The sequence below is a fragment of the Pongo abelii genome, chromosome 4, assembly GCF_028885655.2.
Source record: "Pongo abelii isolate AG06213 chromosome 4, NHGRI_mPonAbe1-v2.0_pri, whole genome shotgun sequence".
Classification (NCBI taxonomy): Eukaryota; Metazoa; Chordata; class Mammalia; order Primates; family Hominidae; genus Pongo; species Pongo abelii.
In genome coordinates, this window is record NC_071989.2 from 70,621,342 (window position 1) to 70,638,999 (window position 17,658).

The window sequence follows — 17,658 nt, forward strand, 5'->3', positions numbered from 1 at the left end:
TTTGATGGGTTTGGACAAATGTATAATGATACATGTATCCACCATTAAAGTATCAAACAGAGTAGTTTCACTATGCTAAAAATCCTCTATGCTGTTCCTATTCATCTCTTCCTGCACCCAAACTCCTGGCTGCCACTGTTCTTTTTACCATCCTATCTATAGTTTTCTCTTTTCCAGAATGTCATATAGTTGGAATATTATAGTATGTAGCCTTTTCAGATTGGATCACTTAGTTAATATGCATTTAAGTTTCCTCTGTGTCTTTTCTTGGCTTAATAGTCTTTTCTTTGCCCAGTTTTATTGAGTTAAACTCCTTAATGAGTTTTGAGAGGATTTATGTATTCTAGATCCAAGTCCTTTATCACATGTACAAGTTGCAGGTATTTTCTCCTAGTCTGTAACTTGTTTTCTCATTCTCTAAACAGTGTCTTTTGTAGAATAAAACTTTTAAATTTTGATGAAGTCTACTTTATCAATTTTGTCTTTTATTGGTCATGCTTTTGATTTTGCATCTAATATTATCTTTGCCTAAATCGAGGTTACAATGATTTTCTCCTAAACTTTTTTCTAGCAGTTTTATGGTTTTAATTTTTTTATTTAGGTTCATGATCCACTTTGAGTTAATTTTTTATAAAGTATATAATATGGATTTTGGTTCATTTTTTTTCACATGAATATCTAATTGTTCCCAGCACCAGTTGTTGAAAAAACTTACCTTTTCTCCACTCAATTGACTTTGAACCTTCAATTGACTATATTTATGTAGGTATATTTCTGAACTGTATTCTGTTCCTTCGATCTATGTGCCTATCCCTTCATCACTAGTGCAGTTTTGATTACTGTAGCTTTATAGGAATTCTTAAATCTTTTGTCTTTGTCCTTCTTACAACTTTGCCCTTTTTAAAAATTGTTTTGGCTATTCATTCTATTGCATTTCTTGTCAGTATACACACAAACACTTTTGAGTGAGGTTATGTAGAATATATAGATCAATCTGGGGAGAATTGACATGTTAACAGTATTGAGTTTTCCAATCCATGAACATGGTAACCTCCCACTTTTCAATATTGTCTTTGATTTCTTCCATCAGCGTTTTGTAGTTTTTAACATAGAGACTGCACGTGTTTTCTTAGAATTATAAGCCAAGATTTTTTGGTACTAAGATAAATAGTACTTTTTGGGTAAGTTTTGATTTCCATTGTTCATAATTAGGATATATATCTACAGTTTTTTGTTTGATTTGAGTTTTTTTTTTTTTTCATTTGAACTTATATAATATGACCTTGTTATACTTACTGGTTCTAGGAGCAATTTTGCCCTTTCCCCTTGATGTCTTTAATCCCCTTCCCTTGCTTTATTGGCCTGTCTAGAATTTCCAGTGTGATGCTGAATAGAAGTGGTAAGAGCAGACATCTTTGCCTTGTTTCTATCTTAGGGGAATAATATTCAGTCTTTTGCTATTATTGTGTTAACTATAGGATTTTTTGCAGATGCCCTTTATCAGGTTAAGGAAGTTCGCTCCTATTCCTAGTTTACTGAGAGCTTGCTTTATCATGAAGGAATGTCAAATTTTGCCAAATGCTTTTTCTGTATCTGTTGAGATTATCATATGGTTTTTCTTCATTAGTCTAAATATGGTGAATTATACTAATTTATTTTTGAATGTTAAACTAGCTTTGCAGTCCTGTGATAAACCCTATGTTGTTGCGTATTTTCCTTTTCTGATATTGCTTAATTAGATTTGCTAATATTTGTGTTGAGACATTTTACTTCTATGCTCTTGAGGGATATTGATCTGCAGTTGAGCCTACTTGTAATGTTTTCATCTGGTTTTAGTATCGGGGTAATAATGCTGGCCCCATACGGTGGGAACCCTTCCCTCCTCTTCCATTTTCTGGAAGACATTGTGTAGAATTGATAGTATTTCTTAAATGTTTGGTGGACTTTTCCAGGGAAACATCTGGATCTGTATTGTTAGAGATTTTTAACTGCAAATTTAATTTCTTTAATTAATTTACAACCATTTAGATTATTATTTCCTCTTGAGTGAGCTTTGGTAGTTTGTGACTTTCAAGGAATTTTTTCATTTTATCTAAGTTGTAGAATTTATGAGCATAAAGTTGTCCAGAGTATTCCCTTAGGATCCTTTTAATATCTCTGAGATCTATAATGATGTCACTGCAACCTCCACCTCCCTGGTTCAAGCAATTCCCCTGTCTCAGCCTCCAAAGTAGCTGGGTTTACAGGCACATGCCACCATGCCTGGCTAATTTTTTTTGTATTTTTAGTTGAGACAGGGTTTCACCATGTTGGCTGTTGGAGTTTCTCAAACTCCTAACCTTAGGCAATCCGCCTGCCTCAGCCTGCCAAAGTGCTGGGATTACAGGCGTGAGTCACTGCGCCTGGCCGACGTGCCCTTTTTTTATTCCTGACACTGGTAGTGTGTATCTTCTCTCTCTTTCTCTCTCTCTGTCCCTCTCCTCTTTTTTTTTTTGTGTGTGTGTGTGTCAGCCTGGCTATAGCTTCATTGATTTTATAAATCTTTTTAAAGAACCACCTTTTGTTTCATTGATTTTTTTCCTGCTTGTTTTCAGTCTCATAGATTTCTGATCTCTTCCTTTCTTTTGCTTTCTTTGACCTTGGTTTCTCATTCTTTTTCTATTTTCTTAAGGTGGATATTTAGATCATTGATTTGAATCCTTTTTATTTTCCACTATAAGCATTTAATACTCTAAATTTTTCTCTCAACACTTTTTTAGCTGTATACCATAAATTTCAAAATATTTTTTCATTTTTATTCAATATGAAGTATTTTCTGATTTTCCTTGTGACTATTTCTTTGACTTATGAGTTATTAGAAGTATGTTGTTTAATTTCCAGATATTTTGGAATTTTTCAAATACCTTTTACTAATTTCTAAGTTAATTCTGTTTTGTCAGAGAATGTATACGTGGTGTGATTTCAGTTCTTTTAAATTTGTCAAAATTTGTTTTATGGCCTAGGATATAGACTGTCTTGGTGAATGTTTTTTGTACATTTTAAAATAGTAGGTTTTAGCTGGCACAGTGGCTTACACCTATAATCCCAGAGCTTTGGGAGGCTGAGGCGGGAAGACTGCTTGAGGACAGCTATAGTTTGAGTCCAGCCTGGGAAACATAGTGAGACCCTGTCTCCTCGGGAGGCTGAGGCAGGATGATTCCTTCAGCCCAGGAGTTTTAGGCTGCAGGGAGCTATGATCATACCACTGCACTCGAGCCTGGGCGACAGAGGAAGATCCTGTCTCAATAAATAAATAAATGAACAGTAGGTTTTTGTTTGTTGGTTTGTTTCTGCTAATGTTAGGTGAAGTGTTTTATAAATGTCAGGTTGAGTTGGTTGATATTGTTCATCTTAGTCCTTTTTGTGCTGCTGTAACAGAATATCTGAGACTGGATAAATTATAAAGAGCAGAGATTTGTTTCTTACAGTTGTGGAGGCTGGTAAGTCCAAGGTTGAGGGCCCCGCATCTGGCAAGGGCCTTCTTGCTGCATCATTCCATGACACAGGACAGAAGGGCAAGACAATCACGCATGCAAGAGAGTAGGGTAGAGGCCCCAAATCATCCTTTTATCAGAAACCTACTCCTGAGATAACTGACCCACTCCCACCATAACAGCATTAATCCATTCATGAGAGTACAGCCTTCATGACCTAATTACTTCTTAAGGGCCTCACCTCTCAACACTGTTGCATTGGGGATCATGTTTCTAACACATGAACTTTGGGGGACACATTCAGACCATAGCAGTGTTCAGGTATTTGCTAATTTTCTGGCTACTTGCTCTGTTAGTTACTGAAAGAAGAATGTTGAAGTCTCCAAATATAATTGTGGATTTGTCTATTTCTCCTTTAAGCTCTGTCAGTTTTGCTTCCTGTATTTTGAGGTCTTATTGTGAGGTGCAGCAGAGTCATCTGGGATTATGTCTTTTTGGAAAACTCTCCCTTTTATCTTTATGTAATGCCCCTCTTTATACCTGGTATAGTATTCCTTGTTCTCAAGTTGGCTTTATCTGATACTGATATGGTCATACCAGCCTTATTTTATAGTGTTTTTTCATGGTATATCTTTTTTCTTCCTTTTACATTTAATCTGTGTCATTATATTTACAGTGGATTTCTTATACACAGTATAAGAAAGATTTAGGTCTTGTTTTTTAGCCTGATTTGACCATTTCTTTTAATTTGTATGTTTAGACCATTTATATTTTATATAATTATTGATGTGGTTGTTGAATTTAGGTCTACCATTTAATCATTTGTTTTTTGTTTATCCCCTCTGTTTCCATTCATCTCTTCCCTCTCTCTTGCTTTCTTTTGGATTATTTATTTTACAAATATTTTATTATAATTTAATTTATATTATCCTTTGTGTTTGTATCTCCTAGAATATTTTTGGTGGTATCAGCATTGTAGTAAACAGACCTAAGCTTTCACAGTCTACTTGAAGTCAATATTTTGCCATGTTAAATGGCATGTAGAGTATAACAAAAAATACATATCTGTATATATATATAGTTTTGTGGTTGTTAGGCTCTACATGCCATTTAACATGGCAAATATATATGTATCTTATATATATAGTTTATAGATACAGTTTTTATATATATTTTTCCTTTACTCTCCCTTTTTTATGTTATAGTTGTCATGTGCAGTACCTCTATATGCATTTAAAACTCCACAAAATGGTGTTTAAATTCTTGCTTTTAACCGTCATACTTTTAAAGAACTTTTAAGTCAAAAATAATCTATTTACTGAGATATTTATCATTTCTATTGTTCTTCCTTTATTCCTGAACTTCCAAGTTTCCTTCTGATACTATTTCTCCTCGGCGTAAAGAATTTCCTTCAACATTTCTTTTAGAACAGATGTCTTGGCAACGAATACTGTAAATTTTCCCTGATCTGGGTATGGTTATGTTTCATCATCACTCCTGAATGATATTTTTGCTGGATATAGAATTCTCATTGACACTTCAGTTTCTTTTAATGCTTTAAAGATATTGTTCGTTTGTATTCTGTTTCCTGATGAGAAATTTCTAATTATTCAAGTCACTATTCTTCTATATATGGTATTTTGATTTTCTCTGTTTTCAGGATTTTTTTTCTTCATCTTTGCTTTTCAGCAGTTTATGATATGTTTGGGAATGGTTTTCTTTGAGTTTATCTTATTTGAGGTTGGCTAAGCTTCTTGGATCTGTAAGTTCTTATCTTTCTCCAAATTTGGGAGGTTTTCATTCATGATTTCTTCCAATTTTTTCTTCTCCTCATCTTTTGGGAATCGAACGACATAAATGTTAAACCTTTTGATATTTTCTTACTTGTTTTTAAGGCTCGGCTCATTTATGCCTAGTTGTTTTTCTCTCTTTTCTTCAGTTGAGATCATTTCTAGCTTCACATTCACTGACTTTTCCCTCTGTCATCTCCATTCTGCTATTGATCCCATCCATTTAATTTTTAATTTCAGATATTGTTTTATTGGCCCTAAAATTTCTGTTTAGTTCTTTTTGTATAGTTTATATTTCACTTGTGAAAACTGTCTTTCTATTCCTTTCAATAGTGTTTACTTTCATCTCATGGAGCATAATTACAGTAGTTGGTATCGAGCTTCTGACTGATAATTCTAACATCTAGTTCATCTTGCTTGGTATCTGTTGACGGTTTTTTCCCCTTGAGAATTGGTCACATTTTGCTGTTTCTTCATAAGTCACATAATTTTGAGTCCTGGACATTTTGAATATTGTATCATGAGAGCCTGGGGATTGTTTAAAGAATTGAAATCCTCAGGAGATTGTTTTAAAAAATTCCTTAAAGCATGCAACAAACCAGGGTAGATTCAGACCATAAATTGTTTCCCCTCCACTGGGTGATAGTTCCAATGTCAGTTAGTTTTCAAAGCCTTGGTTATGCTGCCTTGGATCTGCCTCATGCACATGAAGTGTGACCAGGACTTCTACCAGTTTGTACACAGAATTCAGAGATCCCCCTTTCCACCTCGTGGTTTGGGGGTCCTTTTTCCCGGTGCTTACACCAGCTAGATAAGGGTTCTCAAGTTTTTGCTGCATGTGTCGTTTATAAAGTTCCCTGGATGGGGCTAATTTTATTTCAATGCTAGGAGAAAAAAAAGAAGAGGAAACATAATGGCAGGTCACCCCCATCAGGGTTGCTTCTCCAGGTTTTATTTTATCTCTCCAATCTGCTTGCTCTTACTTTTCAGAATCCTCAGGGTACTACTTTTTGTATTTTCTCCAAAGTTTTTGTTGTTATCATTGGGAGGGACGGGTGTGGGCTTACCCCATCTTCACTAGCCATGTTGTATTTTTAATTGGCATTTTAAAATATAGAAATGCAGATTGTAAATATCTGTGGCTTAGATAGGTTGTGGCCCTTTTTGTTTTCTGTTGATAAAAGCTATTTGATATTTAAAGTAATAGATACTCTTACATAGCAGTCCCCAACCTTCTTGGCACCAGGGACTGGTTTCATGGAAGACAGTTTTTCCACGGATGGGGGGTGGGAGAGGATGCTTTCGGGATGAAACTGTATCACCTCAGATTATCAGGCATTAGTTAGATTCCCATAAGCAGCATGCAACCTAGATCCCTCACATGAGCATTTCACAATAGTATTCGTGTTCCTACGAGAATCTAATGCCACCGCTGATCTGACAGGAGGCTGAACTCAGACGGTAATACTTGTTCGTCTGCCATTCACCTCCTGCTGTGTGGCCAGGTTCCTAACAGGCCATGGCTCAGTTCCTGACAGACCACAGACTGGTACCAGTCTGCAGCCTGGGGGCTGGGGACCCCTGCCCTAATGGAAGAAGCTTGTTTATTTTTAATGAGGAAGAATGTAAGCCCTATCTTTTGGACAAATAAAACATAAACAGTTTTCATTCCTACCATTATTATGCATTTAACTAACAAATGATTAAAACATAAACAGACATGCACACATCCTTTTCAAAGAAGTAGTGTTGTGAAAAGCTTTGGAATACAGGTATCTGCCTTGCTTTGAAATTTAAGTAAAACTTGAACTTTTAAAATTTGTGAAATATTTTCTTGAATTTTCTACCTCTTCGAAGAATGTAGAAAGGAATAATTTATTGGACCTTAATTATTCAAATTATGAGTTATGCCTTTATTCTAAATGTATGATTGCCTTTCCTTTGAAAAACTAGGGAAATTTTGATTATGGTTTAGTAATTTTACTCATGAACATATAAATTTAGTGATTTCAACTATATTTTTAAAATCAGTTCCTGATTAAATCATTTAGGGAAGTATGTTTAAATGAATTTTATTTTTGAAAGACCTATTTTACTGGCTTTTCTGTGCCCCAAACTATTCACATTTTCTCTCTTTTCTTCAGAAAAGAGACATATTTACTGACAGATAAATATGCACACTAATTAATAAACATAATAAAGTTTGAAATTATAAGGAGAACAGGAAGTTATTTGTGTCCACTATATGCCTTGATGATTTTATTGTAAAAAGTAATTTTAGAAAGTAAATTCAATTTTTGTGCAGAACCATTTGGAGTGATATATTGCAGTATCCATGTATAGAGTCTGTAAATTGGACACTGGGATTGTATATGTTATTGGCATTTTTGTCTAAAATGTCATACAAGTAAGAAGTTGATTACTATTGGCATTTGTGAAATATGAAGTATATTTTATTATGTAAGAGTATTTGGATATTTGGTTCAAACTTTGGATCTACTATCCTTCTTTCAATAAACTCTCTGTGGGATTTGTGGCTTACGTTAAGGAGAATTGAGTTATAAAAATGACTGACTTGGATCTATTTTGAAATTGTTTAAAATTTATAATTAAGTTGATAATTTAAATAATTTAAATTTAAAATTTTAAATATAATATAAATTACATTTTTAAATTTTAATAAATTTAAACAATTTAACTTGATAACATTGGATATTTTTATAATTTTTGAACATTTATTTTCCTTTCCTCCTTTAAATTAGGTGCTCTGTGGATGTGTATAGTTTTAAACCCCCACTGCAAGTTGGAGCAAAAGGCCAGTTGGCTAAAACAGCTGAAGAAATGGAATAGTGTTGATGTCTGTCCATGGGAAGATGGAAATCATGGCAGTGAATTACCCAACTTAACCAATGCTCTGCCTCAGGGTGCAAATGCCAACCAAGGTGAGTCTACCATAATGTTCTGCTTAAATTGTAGCTACTTAATTATGCATATGTGCTTATAATAGTAACTTACAATGTATATGGGAAAATGATTTTACCAACTTAAGAACTTACAACTCCAGTACTTAATATATGTTGACTGTGAGTGTATGTGTGTCTGTTGGTATGTTTTAAATTTAACTGAGATATTTGTACACTTTTTTATATTCTCAGAATACGGATGGATATAATACTTATATACTAGTATGTGTCAAAATGGCCTATTAATGATTTATTATGGACATTCTTCTCTAGTTTAAAAAGATCATGGAGTAGGATGGTTAATATATTACTTTTAAAACAAACTATCAAGAGGCTTGAGGAGCTATATGTTTTTATCTTTGTTGGTCAATCCATGTTTGATCTACTGCATAATTTAGTCACTTAAAAATTCTTAGTTTTAAAATGTAGTAAGGAAATATTTTATGACTCGACTGAAGGACATAGAATGCTGTTGACATTTTACTGGGAAATTTTTTTATTGTGAGGGGTTGTCTAGCATAGTTGTCCCCACCTGCTGTAGGCTAATAGTGCCCTCCGAGTTTTGGGACAACCAAGAAATGCTCCCAGACATTTCCAAAAGAACCTCTGTCTCTCATTTCTGTCCTGTTTTTGTTTGTTTGTTTGTTTGTTTTGTTTTTTAAGCTCCTCCGTCTCTATTGTACATATCTATTCAACCCAAGTCTCTCCCATCTTTAAAAAACTTCCTTCCTTGGCCCCATTTCCCTTCTACCTGCTGCAGAATGTTCTCTTCCCTTTCAAAATGAAATTCTTAAGTAATTATTTCTTGCCAGTAGAAATTTTATTAACTAATTCATGGCGCTATTTTTGCATGATTCAGTGCATTTTTTGGGAGAAAATTTGAAAGATTTTAAAGTCATGATAGAAGCAAGGTGGGAATTAAATAACATTAGGATTCAGAGTCAAGACTACATTCTCTATGTACTAGCCACATGCGGAATTTGTACTACTAGAAATAACTGGAACAATGTGCTGAGTTTGAATGTGATGTTAGTATAGTGTTTTTAGTCTCTGCAAAGAAAGAAAATGATATGTATTACTCCATAGGGACTTTTCCAATCAAAAAGAAGTTTTAGGACTTGAGAAAGACAATTGTCTGACTCTGCCTTGTCTAGAGATATTTGCCATGGGAATTCAGTATTTGAAGTCTGTCATATCTTTATTGCCCATGCTGATTGTATTTAATAACTTTGAAGAAAATAAATGTATCCCACATACCCCCAGTTTTTTTCCAGGTGCTCAGAATTTTTAAGTTTAATTGTTCAACATTTATTCTCTTCCATTGCTAGGAAAGGGTATGCCTACATCTACATAGGTAATATCCTTAATCCCCTTCTATTTCTACTATGTTTCATTCCCCACTGCTTTTGGGGACTGCTACTCAAACATTTTACATTTTACTTTTTACATTCCATTTGTTCTGTTACCCTTGATTAAGCATGAATATTTCATGGCCTTAGAAAGCTGGTAAGAAATGGTCCAGCCTCCAGACTTAAAGAGTTCATTTCACTTACGGTTTGGCCTAGGTGATACAATTTGGGACCTTGTTTCTAAGGGCAGTGTTTATATCTGTTGGACCTAAAGGCACCAGGGTACCTACTTTTAGCAGAATACCCCCATCCTTCTGAGGGGCTGTCAGAAGAGAGGAGGTCTGGTAGCGTTCATACCTGTAGTGCCTTCCCTGTACAGCTCAGCTGGCTACCCAGGGTAGAGCTTGTGGTGGCCAATAGAGTCCAGCAGCTGTGCCATTGCGGCTGGACTGAGTGTGCACACAGTGTAGGCCGGGGACAGAATTTCTTGTGTTTACACATTGGAGTGAATGTGAAGGGCTTATCCAGGCTCTGCCTCTGCTGAGGTAATTTGTTAGAATTAATGAATAACAACATTGCAATCTATACCCTTTGAAAGAGAATAATTTTTAATATACCAAAATTATAGCCAGTTTTATAATTTTTTCAGTAGAACAAAAATATCTCCTTTTTACTTTTCTTAATTTCCCAAGTTTTCCTTAATCAGCATGTATTACTATTTTGTGTACTTTATGAAAAATTCTTACAAATATATGTATTTATCATTTAAAAAAATTGATCAAGATAATTATTTCTCTTTTTTCAATCTTACTGCAAGATTGAATAGCCACCGACATTCAAGATTTTAAAAAGTTGACTAATTTTGATACCTAGTCAAACCAAATTTTTAATTGTATATCTTCTATGTCTAGCTACATACTTAATTTTATGTGTTTCCCATATTATTACAGGACTTGTCATTTAAATTTCATTTCATGAGTATTTAGCCTCTTTTGTTGTCATTGGTTTTATTAGAGCTAACCATGTTGAAAGCCTAGTGTGTGTACGCAACATTTCTTTACACTTATACAGTCACATATAAACATGTGAAAGGTTCAGGTATTTGTTAATGTTTTATAAAAATGGAATCATGTTAACAGCTTGCTATTTGAGCCAAATCAATAGGCAGACCTCTAACTCACTCTTTTAATACATGCATAATACTAAGTTGCTCTTTTAAAGTCTCGTTTTAGTTTTAAATTTTGTTTCTATGATTTCAGCTTAACAAAATAAATGAAATGACAAAAGATACTTACATGAGGCTAAAAAACACTTATGTGAGGCTTGGACTTTGAAAGATTTGATCAATTGACTGTGAGAGGTCATGGAACCAATTTCTTGCTGGGCATGGTTATGTTTATTCTGCTCAGCAAAAAAGCCCCAATAGATTCAAAACGTCCTTAAATGTAGGGCTTTGCCTTCTCCCTTGCAGTTTCTCTATCCATCCACCTCTAGTGAGGAGTCTGGGTGGGAGCCATAACAGATCATCATTATATGTGCCTCTCAAATGATCTATCACACATGCATTTTGATATGTCTACCATTCAGGTACAGATAGCTAAGTTGACCTGAGACCAAACTGAAGTAATGTCTCTTTGTTAAAGACTTGCCGAAAGCCTTTCCAAACCAGCTGAATTAGCTGAATTTGCAGTAAGGGTATCTGTGTTTTAATCTCCACTGTCACTGCCTGACGGTGTGACCTTGGCAAGTCACTTTACTTCCCTTGCTTTTCAGTTCCATCAGCAGAGTAAAGGGGTTGGCGTGGATGAGTTCTCCAGTCTCTTCTCAATTCAGTTGTCCTTTGATTTTTGTGTTTTCCCTTATGTCTGTGCTCAGCCAAAGGTCCAGTGACAGGAAAATGAAATCTTACCAATTAAGGAAGCTCCAGATTTTGCTTCTCATATAATTAAGTCTCAGAACAATGAGGGGTTATACTTGAACTAGGTTAAGTACACATAAATAAAAATAGTTTGTTAACCTGATTTCCAGTTGAGGATTGCTAAAGTTTGTGCCACAGTTGAAGGTAAGTTTAGAGTGGGAACCCAAGGGGTGGGTGTGTAGGTAGAATTTGAACCATATGATCCTTAAGAATTGAATAATCCCAGGAGTTGGGGTGAGAATATCCTTTATTCCCCAAACATTTCTTTTCTCCGTCAGGTCCTGAAACTTGAACCCTCTTCGGAGTGTATGGCTCTGCTCTTTTGTGATGCCCTGGCATACACTATGCTGGGGACATCACACCAGTCATGGAACCTGCCCAGGAGTCAGGAGGCAGCCTGTAGGGGCAAGGTAAGTGCGCTGGTTTGTTTTGTAGCTATGTTGTGTGGCTTTGTGAAATGTTAAATATATGCATTTATGCCCTTTGGGATATAAGGTGGTATTTAAGCATTATATCCCAAGAAGCATAATAGTTTTAATTGTGCAAAACCGCACAATATAGTTAAAAAATACAACCAAAAGCACAACCCTTATGCATATCTTTAAAGGCTGACTGCATAATCCTGAAAGGTTCCATGGCTGGTGTCGCATCTCTTGCATAGTGTTTGTGAGAGCTGTTGATCCCATCAGGGCAGCCCACCACAGCACCTCAGAAGTGGGGAGCAGTGAGTTTTCCTGTGATTTTTGTGCCGAGTGGCTCCTTTGAGTGTATTTGGCATGGAAACTAGACTTGACAATTCTTTTTGCAGGACGCCTTTAACCTTAGCTTTAATGGCTGCAGAATGTTTGTGTTTGATAAACAAGTGAGTGAATGGTGGCTATTGGGCTGACCTGCCTCTTAGTACTTAGGATGTGAGAGTATTCACCCTTCACCCTTTTGCTTAGGGGATGCAGGACAATGTGTGTGGGTGTGTTCATGAACATCTGGCCACAGAATGGTATGACTGATTTATTCACATGTGAATAATAGCTGACACGGCTTTCTGAATTGTGGAAAAAACAGATTCATCGAACAGGCCACATCGGACAGTGTTCACCCGAGCCATCGAGGCATGTGATCTCCACTGGCAGGATAGCCACTTGCAGCACATTATCAGCAGTGACCTATACACCAACTACTGTTACCATGACGACACTGAAAACTCCCTCTTCGACTCCCGCGGGTGGCCCCTCTGGCATGGTAAGTGACCAAACCGGAAAGACATTTCCATGACTTACTTCTTTGTTTAGTTTCTATAGCATTACTGGAATGGGAGGTGGAGAATTGAAGGATTCAATGGGAGATGGATGAATGCTTGGCAATAGGAGCTGAGTTTTTCATTCAAATCCAAGTTCAGAAATTGTTTCTTGTGTCTTTTTAATAGTATTTTGGGAGAAACATCTTACTATTAAATTCTTTTTTTATGGATATATCTGACAGTGGCAACTTTACCCCCTTGACTTTCTGTTTTAGAACATGTTCCTACAGCCTGTGCAAGAGTGGACGCATTACGTTCTCATGGGTACCCCAGAGAAGCACTGAGACTAGCAATAGCTATTGTTAATACATTAAGACGACAGCAGCAGAAACAGTTGGAAATGTTCCGAACCCAAAAAAAAGGTGAATGTGAAGGAGTTTGTTTCCATTGGAATGGGATTCTTGGTGATGACATTACTAGGTTTTGTGTTCTGGGACAGATGGCTTTTAGAACTAAAACCATAGATGATGGCTTTACTCACCATTCATTTAAAATAATGGCTGATCTGTGAGAAATTTGGGGCTTTTTTTTCTTAGTTGAATGTTGTAAGCAAAGATTTTTTTTTTTTAATCTCTCAGGTTAGTTACTTTTTTAAGGGGGATAATTTTTTTATTGTTTTAATAACTAGTATGTCTAAATTATTTAAAATGCATGTTAGCTAAATGCCTTATTTTGTGGAAGTGCATTTTAATTCTAACAATAAGGACACACAGCCTGTGCTTGAATCCCAGCAATCCTAACATCCCAAATGGGTGCCTTAGGCAATCAGTTGACGTCTCTGTGATTTTGAATTCTCTTCTGTGCAGTGAGGCTCAGTAGAGGGCCTATCTCTTAGAGTTGTTGAGAAGATTAAACCAAGTTAATTTCTGTAAAGCACTTAAAGCAAAGCTTGGCACAATGTGTAAGCATTCTAAAACTTTTTAGCTGTAATAATTTGTACATCAGGACATGTTACTATATTTACTTAAAGTGACCAGAACAGAACTGGATTTTTCAAATTCTGTAAATGACATTTGATGAGCTGTCAGCTGAAAGAACACATTTAACTTCTCTTTATCTCAGTTTATTAATCTTTTAAATTTTGAATAACCATTACTGAGTAATAGTAATTGCAAAGGGTTGAATTACATGCATAAGACCCTGATCAGATAAAGAAATGTATATGCTTTTTCTGACTAATCCATGTATATGTTGTTCCTTCTATAGGTATAAGTTTTATTTTTATGTTTCTTTGGCAGGTTCGTTTTCACTCTGTGATTTTATTTTTCATTAAGAGGGATAGTTTTAGTTGCTGGGTTTTTGTTTTTGTTGTTGTTTTGGTTATATTTTTGTTTTTAATGCTTGGGTGATAATACACATACTAGAGTACAACTAAAAATTATTAAAAAGCTAGAGGTTGGAGCAAGTGTCTGTTGTAACTTTTAACAGTGAAAAAAAGTCAAAAGAAAGGGGGAAGCTCAGATGGGATTGGAATGTGAGAGCCCCGATTGTCATGACTTTGTCCAGTTCGTGATGTTCTTCATATCATCACTGGTGTGTGCAAAATACATTGCTAGGTACTTTGGAAAATTTTTCTGAAATCCTTCTTCCTCCAACACATACACAGCTTATGGTGAATGGAATTTATTTCTGAATAGTATAAAGGATAATATTCAAACGAAGAATGCAGCACTTGTTATACTGTGCAAAAAGAGAGCCAGTTCATGATGATCATCTGATTTTTTAAAAAAATCATTATAAATTTTATGAATAAACGTTGATTTTTAAAATTTGTTTCAAATGTTGTAATAAAAAAGGAAAGTGTAAAAATGTTAGTTCCTAACTAACTAGTGTTCCTAAACATGTTTACATTTGGGTAAGTTACAGAGTATGTTAACTTAGACTCCTTTGATTGTCTTTGAGATAATTCTGTAACCTTTAGGTCTAGACCATTCTTAGACCCATTTCTCTTTTATCTTGCAAGCTATGAAAACTTTTATTTCCAACCATTCTTAGGTATTACTAGGATTACATATCTATACCTATGTCTTTCCCTACTTTTATTTTTGGTAATTGTTTTTCTGTATTTTAAAAATAGGCTTTTCATAGCTGTTACAAGTCTAAAGTACCATAACAGCTACTTGTTATGGGCCAAGATTAGTAAATGGAATATCTTCTACATTTTCAAAATTATTTGGCATGATGTGTTAGCTTATTGATTCTGAAAAAAAACAATTTACTTGATTTATTTTTGATTTCTCGTATTTCCTCAGTTTCCATCACTTGACAATATATTTGTTTATATAAGCACAGCATTTCCTTTAGCCCCATCCATATATACATATACACACATATATATGTATATGTGTGTATATATATATATGCAAACATATTTATTTGGTTGTTTCCAGGAGTAGTGCTCATGTTTCTTTTTTCCTACTAATTATGTTTATGAAAGCCAGTGACAGAAACTGAATAGAAGGACCTTTTTAAGGAATCTAGGACTCGACTTAAATTTCAATACATTGTGCCAAGCCGTTTTTCCTCTTTTTTTTTTTTTGACATGGAGTCTCGCCCTGTCCCCCAGGCTGGAGTGCAGTGGTGCAATCTCGGCTTACTGCAGCCTCTGCCTCCTGGGTTCAAGCGATTCTCCTGCCTCAGCCTCCTGAGTAGCTGGGATTATAGGCCACCACCACGGCCAGCTAATTTTTGTATTTTTAGTACAGACAGGGTTTCACCATTTTGGCCAGGCTGGTCTCGAACTCCTGACCTCAGGTGATCCACCCGCCTCGGCATCCCAAAGTGCTGGGATTACAGGCGTGAGCCACCATGCCGGCCTGTCTTTCATTTTTATGTACTGATAGTTGACTGCTTAAAACCAGAAGACTTGTGAAGGAACATTGGATTCATGGAATGGCTCTTCAGATATTTACACGGCAGTATTTTTCTTGTATATTTTATATTGTATGTAAATTTTATTATGTTTCCCTTTAAGAAGGAGCTACTAAAATTAGCTGGGCGTGATGGCACTTGCCTGTAAATCCCAGCTACTTGGGGCTGAGGCAAGAGAATCACTTGAACCAGGGAGGTGGAGGTTGCCGTGAGCCAAGATCGCACCATTGTGCTCCAGACTGGGCAACAAGAGTGAAACTCCATCTCAAAAAAAAGAAAAGAAGGAGCTACTATTATTTATTACTTTAGTAAACACTTAGATGTAAAATATTGCATTACTTACAACAATGGAATATATCTTAAACATAGCTTTTTTTCCCAGCATTCTGCAGTTTAACTTGAAAGCGTTAATATTCTGTGAAGAAAATGAAAAGGATTATTTCGTTCAAATGATATATAATCGTCTATTATCATTCCCCTTTATGGCAAAGGTTCTCTCTTAAATGGCTTACAGATTCACACTAAGGAAGACTTTCATAAGGTGATGGGGGTAATTTAAGGATATTCATGTGAGAATACAAGTCTAACCCAAGCTACAGCTGCCTTCAAGTCCTTGATTTACATGACCCAGTTAACACTGATTTAGAGAGGTCTCTTCTGCATATCGTGGTAGAGTTACCAATTGATAATTCCAGTGGGACTTCTTAGTCCTCTCTAATGCCCCCTCCTAGGGAAGTGGGAGAGTTGTTCCTAATTTCTCAAAAGAAAATTTGGAATTCATTTTTTCCTATACAACATAATTTAATAGTGTGAGTAGTAATGTTGACTCAGTACCCTAGACACATGAATTAAATAGATGTTTGGGAGCTGTCCTGGGAATTCAGTACCATTTATATTGACTTACAGATGAACCTTTAGAACTCAAAATAATTGACAAGGTGGGAATTATGGTACCTTTTGATTGGTTTCTTAATTAAAGGAGAATTTCGAACAGAATTCACAACTGATTTATCAGGATGCTGCTATTAAATGATAAAGCCTCTGTTTTCCCCACTTCTTTCCCTTCATCTCCTTTCTACTGCCCCATTTCTCAATTCCCTTTTCTTACACAGAGCTACCCCATAAAAGCATAACCTCGATAACCAATCTAGAGGGCTGGGTTGGACATCCCCTGGACCCTGTGGGCACTCTCTTCAGTAGCCTTATGGAAGCCTGCCGCATTGATGATGAGAACCTCTCTGGGTTCTCAGATTTTACAGGTAAAAGCATTGACATTTGTCTCATGTGCTTTTCTTTTTCTAAACCCTGAATGGCAGTAGTCATTGTTTTTCTCTACATTATGTTTTATGGAACCATGTAGTTAACAGCACCTTTGGTTAGCAAAAGAGCAAGAAAATGGGCACTCTCATGCTTTCATGCAGGCTGCTGCAAAACTGGGAAAAGTCTTAGAGTTGATAGTTGGCAGCCTGTTTCGAGAATCTTGAAAATATTTATTCTCTTCTAACCAGTGATTCTGTATCTACGAATTTATCCACATTTATGACTACTTCTTAGCATAAAGATATAAAATAAAGATGTACATCTTAGCATTTAGAACTAGAAAATCTAGGTGCTTTTCAAATTTGTCTTTGCATTGAAAGTGACTTGTCACTTAAATATTTTAGTCTACTTTAAGGGGGGGTATTAAATGTCATTTAAAACTGTTTTATATCATACATTCCTTGAAAGCTGTGTTTTGAGATTTCACTTTGGCCCATTGAAACTTAAGAATCTTGACTCAAAAGACTGCCCAAGGGCAGTGGATGGAGGTAAGGCAGGGAGTAACGATGTCCGTTTGTTGCTTCTATGGCTGGATGAATTCAAGTCTTGGCCGTTCATAATTTCCCCCGTGATAGTTGCCTTCATGGACTGTGGGTAACCCAGACACTGTCAGGAGGGTGAAAGGCATGAGTCTGAATTCGCTTTCCTTGGGAGTTTGATGGTTGAAGTTTGTTACG

At 35.7% G+C, this 17,658-nt stretch overlaps 1 protein-coding gene across 1 annotated transcript in view; it reads left to right on the top strand.

Annotated features, from left to right (window-relative positions):
- The window catches only part of ZSWIM6 (zinc finger SWIM-type containing 6), a 213,151-nt gene that overhangs the window by 180,314 nt on the left and 15,179 nt on the right, over window positions 1–17,658 (top strand). Inside the window, exons 5-8 of the mRNA XM_024247222.3 lie at window positions 8,026–8,205; window positions 12,556–12,732; window positions 13,006–13,152; window positions 16,774–16,920. Coding sequence (XP_024102990.3) covers window positions 8,026–8,205; window positions 12,556–12,732; window positions 13,006–13,152; window positions 16,774–16,920 — 651 coding nt within the window. The remainder of the gene's footprint in view (window positions 1–8,025; window positions 8,206–12,555; window positions 12,733–13,005; window positions 13,153–16,773; window positions 16,921–17,658) is intronic.